The 18,011-nt window shown below is 54.1% G+C and overlaps 2 protein-coding genes across 2 annotated transcripts in view; both read right to left on the reverse strand.

Annotated features, from left to right (window-relative positions):
• Nucleotides 1-18,011, reverse strand: part of TIMP2 (TIMP metallopeptidase inhibitor 2) — a 51,732-nt gene that overhangs the window by 19,520 nt on the left and 14,201 nt on the right. The gene's annotated exons all lie outside the window — the stretch shown is intronic.
• On the reverse strand, nucleotides 7,272-15,506 carry CEP295NL (CEP295 N-terminal like). The gene has a single exon (XM_086356445.1). It carries the CDS (start codon nucleotides 9,012-9,014, stop codon nucleotides 8,079-8,081), a length of 936 nt encoding a protein of 311 aa, XP_086212571.1. The 5' UTR covers nucleotides 9,015-15,506; the 3' UTR covers nucleotides 7,272-8,078.

Raw genomic sequence — 18,011 nt, forward strand, 5'->3', positions numbered from 1 at the left:
GTCTGTGGGGAAGCCAGACCCCCCAAGGAGAACTGCCTTTCTGAAATTCATTTATTTCACACTGAAATAAACTGAATTATCTTGTCTTGCCACGGGCCCAAATGCTCTCTGGAGGCACCCCATATGCTACGTGTATGTACTATAGGACCTTTCCCAGTGAGGCCACTCTGCCAACATGGGCTCCTGACCCCAGAGCACGGTAAGCCCCTGGATGTCAGGACTCTGACTTGTAAATGTTCACAGCCTTGCCCCAACACACTCAACATCCCTGAATCCCAAGCGCCCAGTGCCAGCCCTTGCACAGCTTCCAGCTTAATAAAAAAATCACGGGTCTGCCTGGAAGAGTTGTGGGCATCTCCAGGATTCGGAAAAACATCCATCTAAATACAAGGTCAAAATCCGGCCTGAACCATCTGAACCTTACGTGTGTACTGACTCAAGCTGACAAGGGTGGCTCAGTGTCTACAGAAGCCACCAGTCCTCTCCCAGGCCAGTGCACCTACCGCAGCCTCTGCTTGGACCTGGGAGGGTTGCCCAGGGAGATGGCATTAACCAGGACCCCACTGCCTTGCTCTTCAATCTTGCTCACAGTCACATGGAAAATGCCCAGTGGTCCCCCTGGTGAGGGACACACGGCCTGAGAGTCACCTACTGCAGGGGAGGGGTCAGGGGACTTTGGCCAGCACATCAGCCAAAGACCCTACTGGCCCCAGTCAAGAGTGGATGGGGGGCCGCTCTGTTGCTGTGCCTGGAATGGGAGCCCTGGTTTGCAAACAGAAGGGTCGCCTGGTCCATCTGCTTGTCTCTGGGAAGAATTACACACCAACCATTTCAGAACAGTTCAGATAGAAACAATTTTGCTCCAGACAGGACCTTGTTCAGTTACTAAGTCATGTCTGACTCTTTGCAACCCTGTGAACTGCAGCACGCCGGGCTTCCCTGTCCTTCACGACCTCCCTGAGTTTGCTCAGACTCATGTCCATTGAATCGTGATGCCATTCAACCATCTCATCCTCTGTTGCCCCCCTTTCCTCCTGCCCTCAATCCTTCTCATCATTAGGGTCTTTTCCAATGAGTCAACTCTTAGCATCAGGTGGTCAAGGTACTGGAGCTTCAGCATCAGTCCTTCCTAGCCCCCACTCATTTCAGGCTGGGCTCCAGACCCCCACTCTCCAGCTGTGCTCTGCTCCACTGGGGTACTTGGGAGGGGGCTGGAGGATTCCACACTTTTGTCTACACTCACTGGAGAATGGGCACCTCGAGTGTAGACATCTATACCCTCAAATCACAGAGCCACCGAAGTCTTTGCTTAATCCCTGCAGTGACATCCTGGGGCTGCCACTTTAGCTGACGGTCTCCTGTCCCTTTTGGGTGAACACAGTGACACTGTAGGCTGGTTGACCTGGCTGAGGCCCCTTAACCTTTGATTGATGAACGTGTTCCAAGTCTCAGGGGGATGTGAACGGGGGCACCTCTATCCTAGCTGCCACTAACCTTTGAGGCTAGAGTCAGGAGAGCGAGGGGCACCCTCTTCCTGCATCTACCATCCCAGACACACAGTTGGCTGCTCTGCCCTCTGAAGCTGTAATGGAATGATTATATTTTTTCAGAGCTGTGGCCTGGTATTACTGAAAGAGTTCTAACTGCTTGCATGTAACTAAATCATCTCAGGGGGCCATGGGGTGTGTGGTAAAGACACTGTGAGCCTTGGGAATGGGGTTGCATCTGCTTGTTTAGTGGGGGCAGGGGAGACAAACTTCTCTGGCTGGAGTGGCGATGGGGGGAGGGTAGATGGTGACTTAAGAGACAGGGTCATGCTCACAGGGACTGCAGACTGCTCTGATGCCCCACGTTTCAGGGCCACGCCCCTCCCTACTAAACAGCACATGGAAACAGGGTGTGGCTGCGGGTCCTGGGAGATGTCACAGGAATGCATGACGTCAGCGCTGGCCTGGTGCCTGGAAATCCCTGGGAGCATCCAGCCCCACCTCCCCTCCAGCCTCACTGTGCACCCAGCCCTCACCTTCCCAGATGTCCCTTGGTGGACACAGCCCTGGGAGCTCTCCCCGGGTACTCAGCTCTGCCTTTCCTGGCCTCAAGGCCGGGCCCCTTTCAGTCCGGCTGGGGGAGACCTCAAAGTTCGCTGCTTTCAGGGAAATGAAGTAATCAGAAACAGCCCTGAGATGCTGCAGGCAACTGAGGGTTTCATCTGTCCCTGCAGCAGCTGTGAGAGACCGCACCCTGCCCCCACCACCAGGTCCCCCAAAGCTTCCCAGACCTCCCCAACTCCAGGAGCCAACAGATGTCCAGGGCAGAGCAGGGCTGGGCTCTCTAGGGTGAGGTCAAGACTTGGCCAGCATGATTCAGGCCAAGGTCAAAAACTCCTGGAATGATAACTGCTCATCGCAGATGTGTTTATTCGGGAATCGAGGGTGGGGCAGGGACGGTGCAGACAGACAACAGGAAATAGCACCACAGCCCCAGCCCTGGTCCACGCTGCTTGAGAGCCTGCTACCTGAGGATCTGCCAGGCCCGCCCTTGTTGCTCAAGATTCTAGCACACACACGTGAGCGGCTGTCCACTGGATGCCCCGTCTCCATGGAGACCAGCTTGCCCATCTCCATTTTCTGTTCGTTTGCTTTGGCTCCCCTGGGAAGCAGGAGAGAAGCAACTCTAGGAGAGCCTTGCCATGCAGACACACGCTGCAGGCCTCACTGCCCCACTTCAAGCTGCCCTCCTGACCGCCCCCCCCCGCCCAGGACCCGGATAGAACCGCGACTCAAGCCCCACCACCCTTCCTCCTTTCTTGCTGTCGGCCCAGTGGGATCTCACGCCAGAGGCCTTGATCACGGTCTCCTAAGCCTTGGGCTCGGGGCCCTTCCCATTCACGTGCTGCTGAATCACTTGAAAAAAATGCATCCCGCTCCTGGGAGGATTTGCTGAGAACAGTGCGGCTTTGTGGAGGGAACTGCTGCTCTGCACTTTCTCCGCCAAGACCCTGAGGAGGAGCCAAGCTCAGCCCTGCAAACCCAAGCCTGGAGCCCGGAGCGGGGGCAGGAGCAGGACTGGGCGGGGCAGGGGGCAGTGGGAGGCTGGGAGAGACGCTGGGAGGACTCCCGGCTACCCCGCCTTGCCTTCATCCCTCCCCACCCGCAGGCTGAGGAAGGGGCCGGATGGAAAGCAGAGAAGCAAGGGGCAGCAGACAAAGGTCGCATCCTCACTGGTGGGCCGGGACCTTGGGCAGGTCTCACTTTAGGGTGTGAACACACACAGAGGGCCGGTGGCTCAGGCCCCATCCGCGTGGACACTGCAGCAGCGGCGGCCCTGGCGTGGGATGCTGAAGCACGTGGTCTGTGGGCTGACCCTGACGCACCGCACTGCTCAGGAGCCAGGGGCAGGGATGGGAAGGCGGGAATCCCAGGACCACACCTCCAGCTGCCAGTGTGGAGGGATTCTGGGCCAGCGGGCTGGGAGGTCATGCGCCCACTCCTCAGCTAGTCCTCGTGAGCTTAGCTCACCTGCCCCTTGGAGTGGGTGGTGTGTGGGGTGCAATCCACCCCCCCACCTCGTCTCCAGGCCAGGATGAGGGTAGGCTACGCTCTGCCATCGACTCTCCATCCTGTTACAGAGCAAATAGCGTGGAGGCAAGAAGTGGCCGCTCCTTATGGCCTCCTTCGGCTCACCGGAAGAGGCACCCCTGCCCCACGCCTCAATTTTAAAAACCTATCTTCCCGTCATTTTACATTTCTGAGTTTCTGGATGTTCTCGTGCACGCTGCAACCCAGCACCTGGCTGGATGGGGGAGGGGACAGGCACGAGGACCCCCAGGGCAGCACCCACGGAATGCGGGGACACATCCAAAACCAAGGGTGCCCCCCTGGCCCCACCAGGGCAGGACCTGTCCCGCCATCTCGGCTGAACTGCTGTCCCTTGTCCCGCTTCTTATCCGTCACTGCTGGCTCACATGTGCCCGTGGAGAGTGGACCTTGTGACAGGTACCACAGATGCTGCCTGCCCCGTGTAGATTGCTTGGGCAAACGGGTGGGGGGGACGGGGCTGTCCACCAGCCCATCGGCCATGGAGGCCTTCCCCAGGGGCCACCATCTGGCTGCAAGGACGTGACCTGATGACCCAGAGAGAAACAGGAACAAGGAAGCTGCCCCAAGTGTGGGGATGGAAGCACACAACCAGGGGAACGTTCTAGAAGATGCAATTTCAGAGAGGAAGAGCCCATGGGGGAAGGAGGGAGGACCCCCTAGGAGGAGCCACCATGTCGGGGTCCCCACTGCTCTCTGGAAGGACTGGGTGGAAACTGTCCTGGGGGCGCTGCCCCAGGGTCCTTGGCACCTGCATCCGGTCGCATCAAGTGACCAACAAGGAGTGAAGGCGGTGTCTTCGCAGACGCCACAGTGGGCCCCTGGGACACCACTGAGATCAAAGTGACCGGTGACGCCTCTGCTGGGAACCACTGGAGGGTCACCTGTTTGGGGGGAGGTGGTCCTGGAGGGCTGTTCTGTTGCTCACATTGCTGGTCCGGGCAAGAGGGTGCTCTAGACCACCCCGCTTCGGTCTTCCGCAGGTCAGGTGGAGAAGGGCAAGGTGTCTCATACAGCTGCTGGGGGACAGTGTGGGAGGGACCGTCCAGGCAGAGATGAGTCACCCTCCACCATGTCTCACTGCCCTTCCCCGACACCTACTTTTAGCTCAAGTGTGGCCAAGAGGGGACGATTCCTCACCTAGAACACACGAGGCGCAAACACGACCTTTGAAAGTGGAAACAAAAATAACGCACTCAAAGGCAGGCTTGCCCCTTCATCAGACTGTGGCTTCCAGGCCGAGTCAGGAGAACACCATTACTCAGTGTTTGGGTCCCATCGTGGCCACGGCTTTAAACCCGGTGACCCCAGGGTGTCCCCTCCACCCTCAGACCGAGGCAATCCCATGGCGACAGACGGAGTTCTGGCTGAGCACCTGCTGAAGGCCTGTGCCCCTCCCCGGGGGGAATCCTCATTTGGCCCAGGAGTGACAAAGGTCTCCCAGCCCCAGGACTTTTGTTTTTATTCACGCTGGACTCAGACCACACTGAGCGGCTCTGCAGCCCTGACCCATGACTTTGCAGAAGCAGATCAGAGAAATGGGGCTGGGATCAAACATTTTCTCTACCTCAAATGGGAAAGCCACAGACAACAGAGACCCACATGCTGGAGACATGAGATGGTGGGAGGATCCTCACTCAAAACTATTGATTTTAAAACAAAACCAAAAAAAACACAAAAACCCACCAAACACCTTGCTGGATGCCATTACTGCTCCATACAAACGGGCACGTTCAGGGGCTGGGGGCTGGATGCTCAGAGACACGCATCCGGCCACTCACCCTGCCTCTCTGAGTATTCTTCCATCGCCATCTAAGTCTCTGTGGTCACTTGTTACCTGTATCCTCCACCAGAATGTAATGTTTCCGTGTGCATGTTGTTCACTGTTCACCTCCAGGCTTGTGAGGCAGTGTCTGCCAGTCAATATTTGCACAGGAAAAAATGGTGCAAGGTCAGGCCAACATTTTCCAGAGGCAAAAAAGAGGTGAAAATGGGAAGGAAAGGAGGAAGGAGACCTTTCCCACACCTCCGTCCCAGCTGGGGTGGCCACACATCCCCAAAGCACTTTCTGATGCCAGGCCTTTTGACCCCCGTGCATTAGGGATGTTATTCTCATTTCGGGAACTGGCCCAAAACAAGCAGCGGTGGGAAGGAGGCTCAGAGGCTCCCACGATAACGTGACGCAGCAGCAAACCTGACACCTGCCTGTGAGATGGACGAACTCACTACGCTGGATCCAAAAAAGCTTCCAAAAGACCACATGTGCTATAACATCCTTTTTATAGGGGTCAAGCGTAAGTAAAGCTGAACAATACAGGGTGTGTTCTGGTGTGTGAAGTGGGGACAACTCCCAAGTTCTGCGGATACACAATACAGCTAAGGAGGAACAGCATACAGAAGAGGGAAGGGGCACACAGATAAAGCTGGTTTTCGGCAAATATTTCAGATCTCAGATTTGAATGGTGGGCTCACAGGTGATGATTATACCGTCTACATGTGGGCAGGCTGGGGTCCCAACAGACCCTGCCTTCACTCCCTGTTGGTCACTACAGCTAGGCTATGGTGCAAAACTACGTAAGATTAAAAAGGCCATTGATGGCCCAGTGATGCCCACATACCATGACTGAAGAGGGGCTCCTACTCAGGACAGCTGAGGTTCCTGGAAGGGAGGGAGGGAGGCCCATCTCCTTGATATGCTAAGCCCAGGGGTCAGCTAATGCTGGCTTGAGGGCCAAAGCCTGCCTACCCCTTATTTTTGTAAATCAAGTCTTATTGGAACTCGGTCACACCCATTCATTTAGTCTATGGCTGCCTTCCAGGCATTGAGTAGTTGCCACAGAGACGATACGGCCAGTGAAGCTTAGAATGCTACTCTCAGCTCCTTGCAGAAAAGGTTTGTCCACTCCATTCCAATCCTTAAGTATGCAACTGGTAGATAAAGCCCCATCCAGTGTAGGGTCTCTGTGGCTACTGAGGCTTCTGGGTCAGGGGTACAGCTGGGAAAAAGGCAACCGATCAGACACCCTATTCCCCGCCGCCTCCCTCCCCCACCACTGCCAGCCCCAAAGGAGTCTGTAGGGCTGTGTCACTGAGAAGCATTTCCCCTTTCTTTTCTCCTCTTTCCTCTTTCTTCCTCTTGCTCCCACCCCCTTCTCTCCCTCTCTGCCACTTTCTAATATTAAATTTACAAGAATGTTACCAAGTGATGTCCTATGAAACGACGTTGCTTTGAAAAGACGGAAAGATTTTCGTTAGACCTCTCCGTGAACATCTCAGCCACTGGCTAAGCAACCAATGATGTATCTTTTGAAATTGCGCCCGTCTGACCTTGGATGCCCCTCAAAGTCCAGTGTTTATTCGACTAAAACATCTGAAGCGCTTAAATGTACCTGGCACTTCCATCTGCACTCGCGGTACATGAAAACAGCCTCAGCTCCAGGACACACCTCTGGGCTAACGCTGGCCAGACCCACATACCGCGCCCTACACGGGTTCTTATTTTCGTGCTAAGGATTCTTTCCGAATAGGACTTAGTTTTTAAAGGCAAGATTGGGAGTAAGTAGGATTTCTGCAGAGGAACTCGCGCCAAAAGCACAGGAGGATGACTGATGGCCCATTTTAAAGAGGCTATGGGTTTCTGAGCAGATGACGCAAATACAATCGCACAGGCTTGGGTACTACCAGTTCCGGCAGAACGCCCAGTTATCAGTGATGTATTTACCATGGGTGGGACTCTCACTTTTAACATATTTTCTGAAACTCCAGCAAGCGTTTCCTGGCTTCTTTAAGAAACTGCTTGTGCAACTTGTTTTGCTCCAGAATCTGCTGTTGAATGTCACGGATCATCTGACTGTGCTTGTCATCGTCGACGATGGCAGCCGAGGGGGAAGTGGGGCTGCGGTCATACCCGCCTTCCTTCTCTGGGTCTGGAGGGGAGTCAGGCTTCGGATGAACCAGACGAGCTTGCCTCTGTCCCCTCCTGCCATCTCTCAGCTCCGTCTGGAGGTCGGCCTCCAAGCTCACCTTGTGGTGTTCGATCTGCTCGAGCAGGTCCAGCTGCTTTATGCTTCTTTGCTCCACCTGCATCTTCTGCTTCTGCATTGCTGCCATCAAGCCAACCCTGTCTGCCTGTTCTTGCGGGTGAAGCTGAAGGGAGCCCTGCACCAGCGCATCCAGTTGGGCCGGTTCCCATCCGGATCCAGGGCTGCAGAAGAGCCAGTCCTTTTCATCCAGAGAGGTTCCTGCCCCAGGAGACCAAAGTGTACTGTCGCTCTTAACCACGCCCTTGGCCATCCTATGGTATTTCTGGTTCTCGAGCTTGCTTAGAAACTTTTGCAAGCTGGTTCTGGACGGCGTCAGGTGGGCTTCCATCCCCACTGGATTCGTGGGCTCCCCGGCAGACACCACATGAATCTCTGCATCTCCTTCCACCTTCTCTCTCTGGCTCTCCCTTCTCCGTGCTTGCGTCTCCTCCTTGAAGTTCTAGTCTTCCCCAGGGCTCTGCTCCACCCCGGGCTTGAGATCCAGCTGCGAGGTCAGGTGTTTTTTCAGCTTCCTGTTGGTATCAAACAACTCTTCGAAGGCAAATTCCAGCTCTCTCTGCCACTTGCTCTTGTTCCCGAGCTTCGCGGGCGGCGAGGCCCCCCTTCTGTGGGTCGAGCCGATTGGACACAGCTGTTCCAGGTGGTCGGCTTTGCCTTCGGGGCTCTGATCCAGACAGTTGTTTTTCGGGCCTTGACGACGAGCTGGCCGCTTCCCCAGCTGCCTCCTGCCCTCCCTGGCTGTGTCACTCTCCTGTTCCTCCAGGCGCTTGATCCCCTCTGGGGCAGCCAAGAGCTTCTCCACATTTGTCCCATGACGGCAGCCCCCGCCGGTCTTCGTGGAAGGCGCTCGTTTTCCTTTGCTCCTCTCCGGGGGGCTCAGGGAAGGGGGACATGGGCCCGTGGCTCTGGAGGCCCCCTGCCTCTCTCGGTCCACTGCTCTCCTCCGGGACGTGGCGCACCAGGGTTGCCGTCGGGCCAGCTCCTCCCTGCGTCCCTTCTCCTCCCGCGCGGCCACTCTGTGCTTCCCCTTAGCCCTGGGCAACCTGGCTGCTCCCCGCTGGGCCGAGCCCTCTGAGTCGGGTTCATGGTCCTCGGCCCGTTCGCCCCCCGAGCCCAACAGATGCGCTAAGTACAGCCGCCCCAGGCCTCGAATTTGCTGGTCCAGGGCCTCCGGCCACTCTGCCTTCAGCTCCTCGACCAAGCGCTGGAGCAGCTGTGTCTTCCGCTGCTGGGGGTCCTTCTGTCTTCTCTGCGGGGCCAGGGCTCCCTTCTCTCGGACCTGGAGCAATCTGTCCGAAAGGTTCTGCCTTGAGAACCAGGCTTCCTTGTCGGGACTGGGGCTCTGTCGAGCAGCTCTCTCCGAGCTTCTTCGCATGTCAGGGACTTGTACACACACAGCTTTGGAGAGAAGGTGGTAGGAACCGAGAGAGCGGAGGTTCAAGGGCACCAGGGGCCGAGAGGCCACAGCTGCCACGGCTGTTCTGGGTCAAGCCCACCCAAAAGGAGGATGCACAGAGCTGCCCTGAGTGTTCCAAGGAAAGCGAGACCCTGGAGACAAGGCAAAGGGGGGACTCTGAGTGTGGCGGGCTGGGGGTGCCTAGGGGAGGTGACCCGTCCCTTCAGACTGTCCTCCAGACCCCCACCCGCAAGGGCCCGTTCTCAGCTCCCGATTTCTGTCTCACAAGCCTCCACACAAGACCTGCAGGGCAGCTATTCTCAGCAGAGGGTGGTTTTGCTTCAGAGTGGCACGTGTGGCCATTTCTGGAGACAGTTTTGGTTGCCACACCTGGAGGAGGGGGCAGTGCTACAGGCATCTAGTGGGTGGATGCAGGGCTGCTATGAAACAGCCCGTGATGCACAGGACGGTGGCCCTGCGACTAGCAGGGACCTGGCCCTCAATGTCCACAGTGCTGAGGTTAAGACCCCACCTTAGGAGACGAGTTAGGGCTCGGGTCAGGGGGGTGTGTGCAAATGCCTGGCCCTCTGGAGGGAGCTACTTATAAATGAAAGGAGGAAGGAGTGTAGGAGGAACACACCCCGGCAAGAAAGGTGTGTGCGTGTGTGCGCGTGGGTGGGGGGAGGTGCACAGATGACTGCGGATCGAATGTTTGTACTAAAATTCAGTGCAAACAGAGGTTAAGCTGGTGGTATCTCTTTTTTCACATCTCTTTGGCATCAGGCAGGGACACGTGCTCCACCAGACCTTCCTAAAGAAGGACCTGCATTTATACCAGAAAAAAAGAGTATGGAGCCTGTGGCCACTCACAGCTGGTGTCCAAAAACGCCATTATTTGTGGGCTACATGAGCCGCCTCCTGCACGGCGGAGCCCACTTCAGCGGTGTAGGATTCCCTTCCCTTCTTTCATCTTAGGGTATGAGGGGTGGAGTCAGGCTGAGCAAATTTAAGCTCAAAGTAATGGTGGTCCCCAGAAATCCCACTGCATCAATTGGAACAACTAATGTGAACTGTGCGGGCTGCCCTCCACTCGTCTTTTTTCCAGTAACCCTGGAGGTAAGGAGTTATCGAGGGTGCAAGGGTGAATGAACCTGTGCACCCCTGGTTCACAGGTGGGGAAACTGAGGCAGGGAGCAACTGAGAAACTTGACACAGATCACACAGCTGGCAAGTGGCAGCTGCTGCTCAGGTAGACATCTCGTCTTTGACCAATGGTCACATAGCCACCAGCTTTTGGGAACTGTGATCATGCAGTTAGACATGTGGAAACCTGGTTAATACCATATTCTACCAGTCTGCCAACCCCCATGATGAGCAAGAGGAGAGAGAAAGAGAAAGCTAGGGCGTTAAACACAATGGTTGATATTTTCAACCAAAGTGACACGGGTATCCACATACAAAAAAGATTAATTTAGACCCTGTCTTACCATATACAAAATTGTATATCATATACAAAAATTAATGCAAATGGATCATAGACCTTAATGTAAAGTCTAAAGCTACAATTAGAAGAAAGCAGAAGTGTAATTTCATGACCTCAGACTAGGCACACATTCTTAGATACAACTCCAAGAGCAAAAACAATGTAAGAAATTGATAAGTTTGGCATCATCAGTATTAAAAACCTTTGCACTTCAAAAGACATTGTTAATAGGTATAAACATAAGACACGGACTGGAAGGAAATACCTGCAAATCACACACTCAACAAAAGACCTGAATCAGTTGGTATAAACTACTCGTACAACCCAGTAAGAAGACAACAAACAATCCATTTAAAAATGGGCAAAAGGCTGAAATATACACATCACCAAAGAAGGTTTATGTATGGCTGATAAAAGCCCATAACAAGATGGTCAACATCAACCCTCATCAGGGAAATGCAAAATGAAGATACCACTTCACACCCACTAGGATGGCTACAACGAAAGAGACAGGCAATGACAAATGTTGGCGAGGGCCTGGGGACATCGGAACCCTCACAGGCTTCTGGTTCCTGGTGGGGATGCAAAATGCTGCAGCTGTTCTGAAAAAGTTTCGCAGTGTTATACAAAGGTAAATGTATGGGACTTCCCTGATGGTCCAGTGGTTAAGAATCTGCCTGCCAATGCAGGCGACACTGGTTTGATCCCTGGTCCAGGAAGATTCCACATGCCTCGGGGTAAACTAAGCCCACGTGCCACAACTGAGAAGCCCCTGCAGTAAGAAGTCCAAGCACTGCAACTGGAGGGTAGCCCCTGCTCACTGCAACTAGAGAAAGCCCATGCCAAGCAATGAAGACCCAGTGCAGCCGTAAGTAAAAGGTAAAACTAGATCTACCTAAGTACACGCCCAAGGAAAAGGAAATCATGTCCCTACACGAAGAAAGGGAAGCACAGAAACTGAGTAACTGTCCCAGCTCACAGGGACAAGCTGGGTTTGAATCTGAGTCCCAAACATCAGAGACAGCTTTTCCTACCCTTAGGAATGGCTACAGGCTTCCCTGGTGGCTCAGATGGCAAAGAAGCCGCCTGCAATGAGGGAGCCCTTGGTTTGATCCCTGGCTTGGGAAGATCCCCTGGAGGAGGGCATGGTAACCCACCCAGTATTCTTGTCTGGAGAATCTCCATGGACAGAGGAGCCTGTCCAGCTACAGTCCATGGGGCTGCAAAGAGCCAGACATGACCGAGTAACTGAGCACAGCACAGGAATGCCCATAGGGGTGTCCAAACAGATGAGGAGAGAGACAGAGCTGTGAAGGTTTCTTTGTCCATCTTGGAAGACAGCTGGAGAGAACAGCGTAAATTGCACTGCTAACGGGTGACGATCAGCATAACCTGGACGAGCGTCTCCCACTCTGGAGGGCCCCCACCCACTCAATCACCCCGTTACAGCCCAAGCCAGGGCGGCTGGGGCAGGCGCCCCAGTGCAGGCCAGTTGATTTTCCTAGACACATGCAAATGGATGAAAACCTATAACATCTGGATGGTGACCTTGGGGAAAAAGCCCAGAAATTAGTCAGCTCCCTTGTTCAGGAACTGAAAACCCTAGAGCAACTGGCAGATGCACCTGGGCCCTCTGCCCATGTCCCCAGCTCCCTGAGGCCCTCATCTCCAAGCCCTGCCCTGCTCACTGACCAGACCAGAATGCTCTGGGCGTCCAGTTCTCCCTTGGGTCTTCTGCTCCTGCTCCCCCAGAGGGGGACGGGCGGGGCTGTGACCGCCACCCTCAACCCCTCAGGAAGCCACAGCCCCGTCCTTACAGAAGGCCCGCTCAGCACAGCCGCCGTGAGGAACACTGGGCCCATTCTCCTCTCACCCTCTGCCGTCCCTGGTGCGCAGAGCCAGCCCTCGGTGGTCACCTGGGCAGCGGCTCAGATGACTCTTCAGCCAAGGCAGACCCCCTCCCAGGCCACCGGGAAGTGCCCAGGCCCACAGCAGCCCTCCTGCCTTCTAACCCCTCAACGGAGCCTCCAGGGCAACCCCAGTCCAACGAGGAGGAATAGTGACCACAAGGGAGGCGGTGAGGCTCTGATGCCAGGCAGGCTGGATCGAAGGGTCTCACCTGAGCCTCCTAACCAGGCTTTTGTCACCTCCCCCATCTCCACGCCACCCCTGCCCTCCTCCCCAGCACTGTGGTTACAGCCACTGTTCTGACTCAGCCAGCTGTGTCCCTTCAGCATCTGCAACCAGCTCCCTGGTCCGCAGAGCAAGTCTCCAAGCAGAATGTGAGGTCACCTGCATCAAGGTCGCCCGAGCTACTGGCTAAAATGCAGATTCTGGGGCCCTGCCTCAGACTGATGATCCCACCCCAGCCTCAGTGGGAAGGGGGCCCAGGAATGTGCTCAGTTAACCATCTCCCAGAGTCAGTTGGTCGATCCCTGATCTGCAGGCTTGGGAACATTCCGGCAGTTCATGATCTTGCCCCCTTCTCCGCAGCCAGCCAGGCTCCGAGCCATCCCAAACGCCCCCCACGCAAGTCCAGTGCCTTCACCGTGCTCAATCCCGTCCTTCTTCCTCAAACAGAACCCCTCCTCATGCCACCCACCCACCTTTCCCAGACCTGGTCTGGTTCCTCCTCCCTGACAAGGTGGCCCCTGATTTCCGCAGCAACGAGAAAAATGCTCTGGCTTTTCTCCCAAGGCTCACAGACTCAACGCCCAGGTGACATGGTTTAGCACATTTTCTTTGAAACATTTAAAAATAGAAATAAAAGGGCCCCCAATTAGTGGCATGGCCAAAGAGAACCTTTCCATGTAATTAAAGCTCTTTCACGCGTAAAGTTAAACATTTCTCTGTCTCCTGAGTGTACAGAAGAGATATAACTTGACCTTTTTAGAACTCTGGATTACCTTTAGAACTACAATATAGAAAATCCCTCAAGGGCTTTGAAGATACATAGGACCCCTCAAAAAACATTTCTGAATATTCTGAATATTCATTGGAAGGACTGTTACTGAAGCTGAAGCTCCAGTACTTTGGTCACCTGATGCAAAGAACTGACTCACTGGAAAAGACCCAGATGCTGGGAAAGATTGAAAGCGAAAGGAGAAGGAGGCAACAGAGTATGAGATAGTTAGATAACATCACTGACTCAATGGACATGAATTTGAGCAAACTCGGGGAGATAGTGGAGGACAGAGGAGCCTGGCAGGCTGTAGTCCATGGGGCTGGATACTACTTGGGAACTGAACAACATCAAAAACCATACATATATGACACAATTCCTCTGAACGAAATAACCCCAGAATATAATTTAAGTCGCCTTTTCACAGCTTCCTCCATAGTTGTAACTTTCTGGGAGGTCTGACGGCGTCTTAGCCCCCTTTTCTCATACAGCTTCTAAACTGCTCTGGACTGACTGGGACTCACACAAAGAAGTGTCTTAAAACTGTGTCTAAAGCCAGAAGACTGAACAGAGTCTGGGGCTCTGATGGGCTTTCCATGAGTCAAGTGCACAAGCGTCTGAGTCCAAGTCCATTGTCGCCGAATGGGACATCCCCAGCACACAATAACCCACAAGGAGATGGAACACCAGCCATGCTGCTGGAATGCAAGGCTTCAGCTCAGATTTTGCACAGGTTTGAACACCTGGTCAGATCTAACAAGGCCAAGTGTCCTGGGAACCCATTGACAACCCACATGTGGGTCTCCACGTCCAACCCTGCATGTGCCAAGTGGGAGACCATAGTTTCTAAAGAAGCAAAGCAGGAAACGAGAGGGTCTGAGCCAGCTAGGAGCTCAGAGTCGGCAGAGACCTGTGGCCACCAAAACAGCCAACGTGATCTTTACCTGTTCTGCTACAAGTGCCAAACACAAGCAGGATAATGATCCAGCCCAGCCCCGTGAAATAGGTGCTTGGAAGAATACCCACGCCATTCCCATGATCCAGCCCAGCCCCGTGAAATAGGTGCTTGGAAGAATACCCACGCCATTCCCACCCCACAGGATGTGTGAGGATCCAAACAAAATAGTCCGGAAGTTTCAAAATCAAAATATAATTACTGAAATGTTTAGGAATTCACCTAACAGAAAATATACAGCAGGGTTTCCCTGGTGGCTCAATGGTGGAGAATCTGCCTGCCAATGCAGGAGACACAGGTTCAATCCCTGGTCTGGGAGGGTCCCACATGCTGCACAGCAACTGGGCCCACGTGCCACAACTGCTGCGCCTGTGCTCTAGAGCCCGGTAACCTCTACCGAGCCCACGTGCTGCAACTGCTGAAGCCCAAATGCCTAGAGCCTGTGCTCCGCAACAAGAAAGCCACCGCAATGAGAAATCCACGCACCGAGAAGAAGCCTGTGCACTGCAGCTAGAGAAAAGCCCTCAGCAACGAAGACCCAGAACAGCCTAAATAAATAAATAAAACAATATATAAAAAATATATGAATACTAAATAAGAACGACACATTTACTAGATAAGGAGAAAACCTGAGTAAGGGAGAGGCTGTCTCTTCCCATATAGGGTTCAGAAAGACAGAGAATGCTTACGGATGAGGAGGGCCTCAAAGTTCAGGAGAATGAAAAAAATAGACAAAAACAGGTCATAGGAAGGAAAGCCCTATGGAACCAAGAATGTTTGGAGGGATGCTTGCAGGTGGTAGAAGTCTAGAACAGTATACTCTGGTGGTTCAGAGTATTGAGCAGTTGTGTGACCTAGGGCATGTTTCTTAACCCTAGGCGCCTCAGTGTGTTCGCCTGTAAGATGGGGACGATAACAGCAACATCCATCTGGGCAGATGCTTATCACTATCAGAAACACCCACAAGTTTGGTGAGCTGTTTAGAAAAGAGGGTGGTACTTACTGTGCGTGTCTCCAGATGCCTGGACCAGACCACTGAGAACACATTACAGGGAGGCAGAAATTGGCCAAGATGGAAAGCAGCACTTTCTACAGGGCTGTCTTGAAATCATTGGGCTGACTTGATAGGTAGTGAGACACCCATCACTGGCAACACCCAAGTCAAGCCGGGATAAAACACACATCAGAAACATCTTTAAACTCCACTTCTCTGAGTTCTAGCCTCTAAAAGCACACTTCGTGACACCCCGGGTGCTGCCCAGAGTTTCCGTCTTTTGCTCACTTCCCTGCCCAGAAGTTTCTGTCTTTGCTCACTTCCCAACTCTCCCTCAGTTAAGTGGTGGTTCCTAAAGCCGGCTGGGTGTTAGGCCGGCTGTACCAGAATCACCTGGCAAGGAGGTGATCGTGGACAGAGACCATGAGTCCTGGCCAGGCCCCACCACAGGTTTCTCCTGGTGTGCTGTTTGTAAACCTGTATGTTTAACCATCTCCCTGATGCACATTCAGGACCAGGACAGTTCTAGAAAGCTGAGATGGCCAGGCAGCCAACCTCTTAGGAGAACAAGCCTCGGTCATTGTGTCTGTTACCTTCCCAACCAGCTTCATTAAGAGAGTCATAAGGCATAGACTCTTCCAAAATTACGGGAGACACCAGGCTAGCTGCGTGGGGGGTTGCTTATGGCTGATCCAGCTAAATGTCACTTGATAATGTCAATCGCTTTCCCTCTGACCTTATGACTGTGGCTACCCCGCCTAGGTCAGGGGTCCCCCATGCCAACAACTGTTCTTGTTGTATAATGACCTATCCCCGCCCCCGGCAAACCACCACATTCATTCCCAACCCTGTCCCACTAGCTTCCACTGTCCATCCTCCCCAGTCGAACTGTAGATGCAGAGCCCCGTGGTGCAAGGACTTTCAGTTAGCCTCTGGACATGCGGCCTGGACATCCTTATTGGCCCACTTCCTAGGGCCCCCTTCAGAGGCTCACCAAACCACTGGCCACAGAGAGAACACCGCCCCCACAATGGATAAGGTGCCGGACCCAAGAACCTCGGCCCTGGGTGGTCTGCATAGGGTTTCCGGGGCCCACTGACCAAAGTTGGCTGGAATCGCAGCTCCCCACCTTCGCCAGCAGCCCAGCACCCGCCCTAGCTGGTGAACTCTGGCAGCCGCTGCCATGGAAACGACAGAGCTGCTGTGCTGTGACATCAGAGCAGGGGTGAAGTCAGGGACAGTGATGGGCCAGCCAGAGGGTGAGCATGTGTCAGCACACCGGTTGTGGGTCCACTGATCACAGAAGACTTGGCTTAAACAGCTGGGGCAATGAGCAGCATGCGTGCGTGCTAAGTCACTTCTGTTGTGTCTGACTCGTTTTGCAACCCTATATGGAATGTAGCCTGCCAGGCTCCTCTGTCCATGGGATTCTCCAGGCAAGAATACTGGAGAGGGTTGCCACTTCCTTCTCCAGGGGATCGTCCCAAACTAGGGATTGAACCCATGTCTATTATGTCTACCTGCACTGGCAGGCGGGTTTTTTGCCAACAGCGCCACCTGGGAAGTGCCCGGTAACGAGCAGAGGGATGGCAACGGGCAGAGGGATGGCAGAGCGGCACCATGAAGATGCCTGTTGAGAGCGCGCTTGCGTGCTTTCGATGTTTAAAGACGGCCTGGCAGGGAGAAAACCCTTCCTGTTCCAGCTTGACAGCATGGTCACAGTGGTCCTCGTCAGGGCGTCTCTCTTCTGAGCTGTGGCACCTCAAGGTCAGCGCTCCCTGACAACACTGGCCACCCCTCCTCCCACAGGGAGGGTGTCTGGTCCCACTCAGGTTGGGGGCGTTTGCCCCTCCAGGATCCACTGCTGAGCCGAGCTGACTGGAGGTGGGAGGATGGAATGCTGGCCTGGGGCCCCCACTGAGCACCCAAATTAAGAAATCATACAAGCCTGACCTCACGGCTAGGACTAAGGGCACTCACCACAAATATGACAATTGAGAAATTTAGTTTGGAGGACGTGATATTGGTCCCGAGATGTTATGGCAACCGATCTCAGGGTTTGGTTTCTTGACAAAGTCAATAGCAGGAACTTGGAATCTTGGAGGCAGAGCAGATCCAAGGACGAAACTCTTTTGTGTGGGGCTGGAAGGGCTCTGGAGAGGTCATCTGGTCCCTGACCCGGCACGTGGTGGGAGGATTTCTGCCTCTGAACCCCTCAACCACAACCCACCCCACCCACTTTCTGGGTCCCTCTTCCAGGCCCCCTAGATACAAAAATCTTATGTCTATTTCTCCTTCCCCAGAGCATACTCAGCGCCCAGTCTGTTAGCCTCTTCTCAGCAAGGTCATGGATACTCACCTTTAGCATGGGACAAGTTTGGAGTGGGGTCAGGGGGGAGGGCAGATAATACGACTAAAACCTACAGCCTGTGGGGCCTTTGATGGCATTCCAGAATGTCCCAGCACAGCCACCACTGGCATCCTCTTGCAGATGATCCTGCATTGAAGGCATTTCTCCCAAGCCCAGGCTCTCCAGCTTAGTGATTCCGAGAACATGGTTCCCACCCTCTGGATGATCCTGCTCTGCTCAGTGGGCCCTTCTTCATGGGGCCCATCACTGAAAGTGGACCAAACCAGCTTTA

This window comes from Bos grunniens, chromosome 19 (genome assembly GCF_055505025.1).
Source record: "Bos grunniens cultivar Pamir isolate PY7600 chromosome 19, Bosgru_T2T1.0, whole genome shotgun sequence".
Taxonomy (NCBI): domain Eukaryota; kingdom Metazoa; phylum Chordata; class Mammalia; order Artiodactyla; family Bovidae; genus Bos; species Bos grunniens.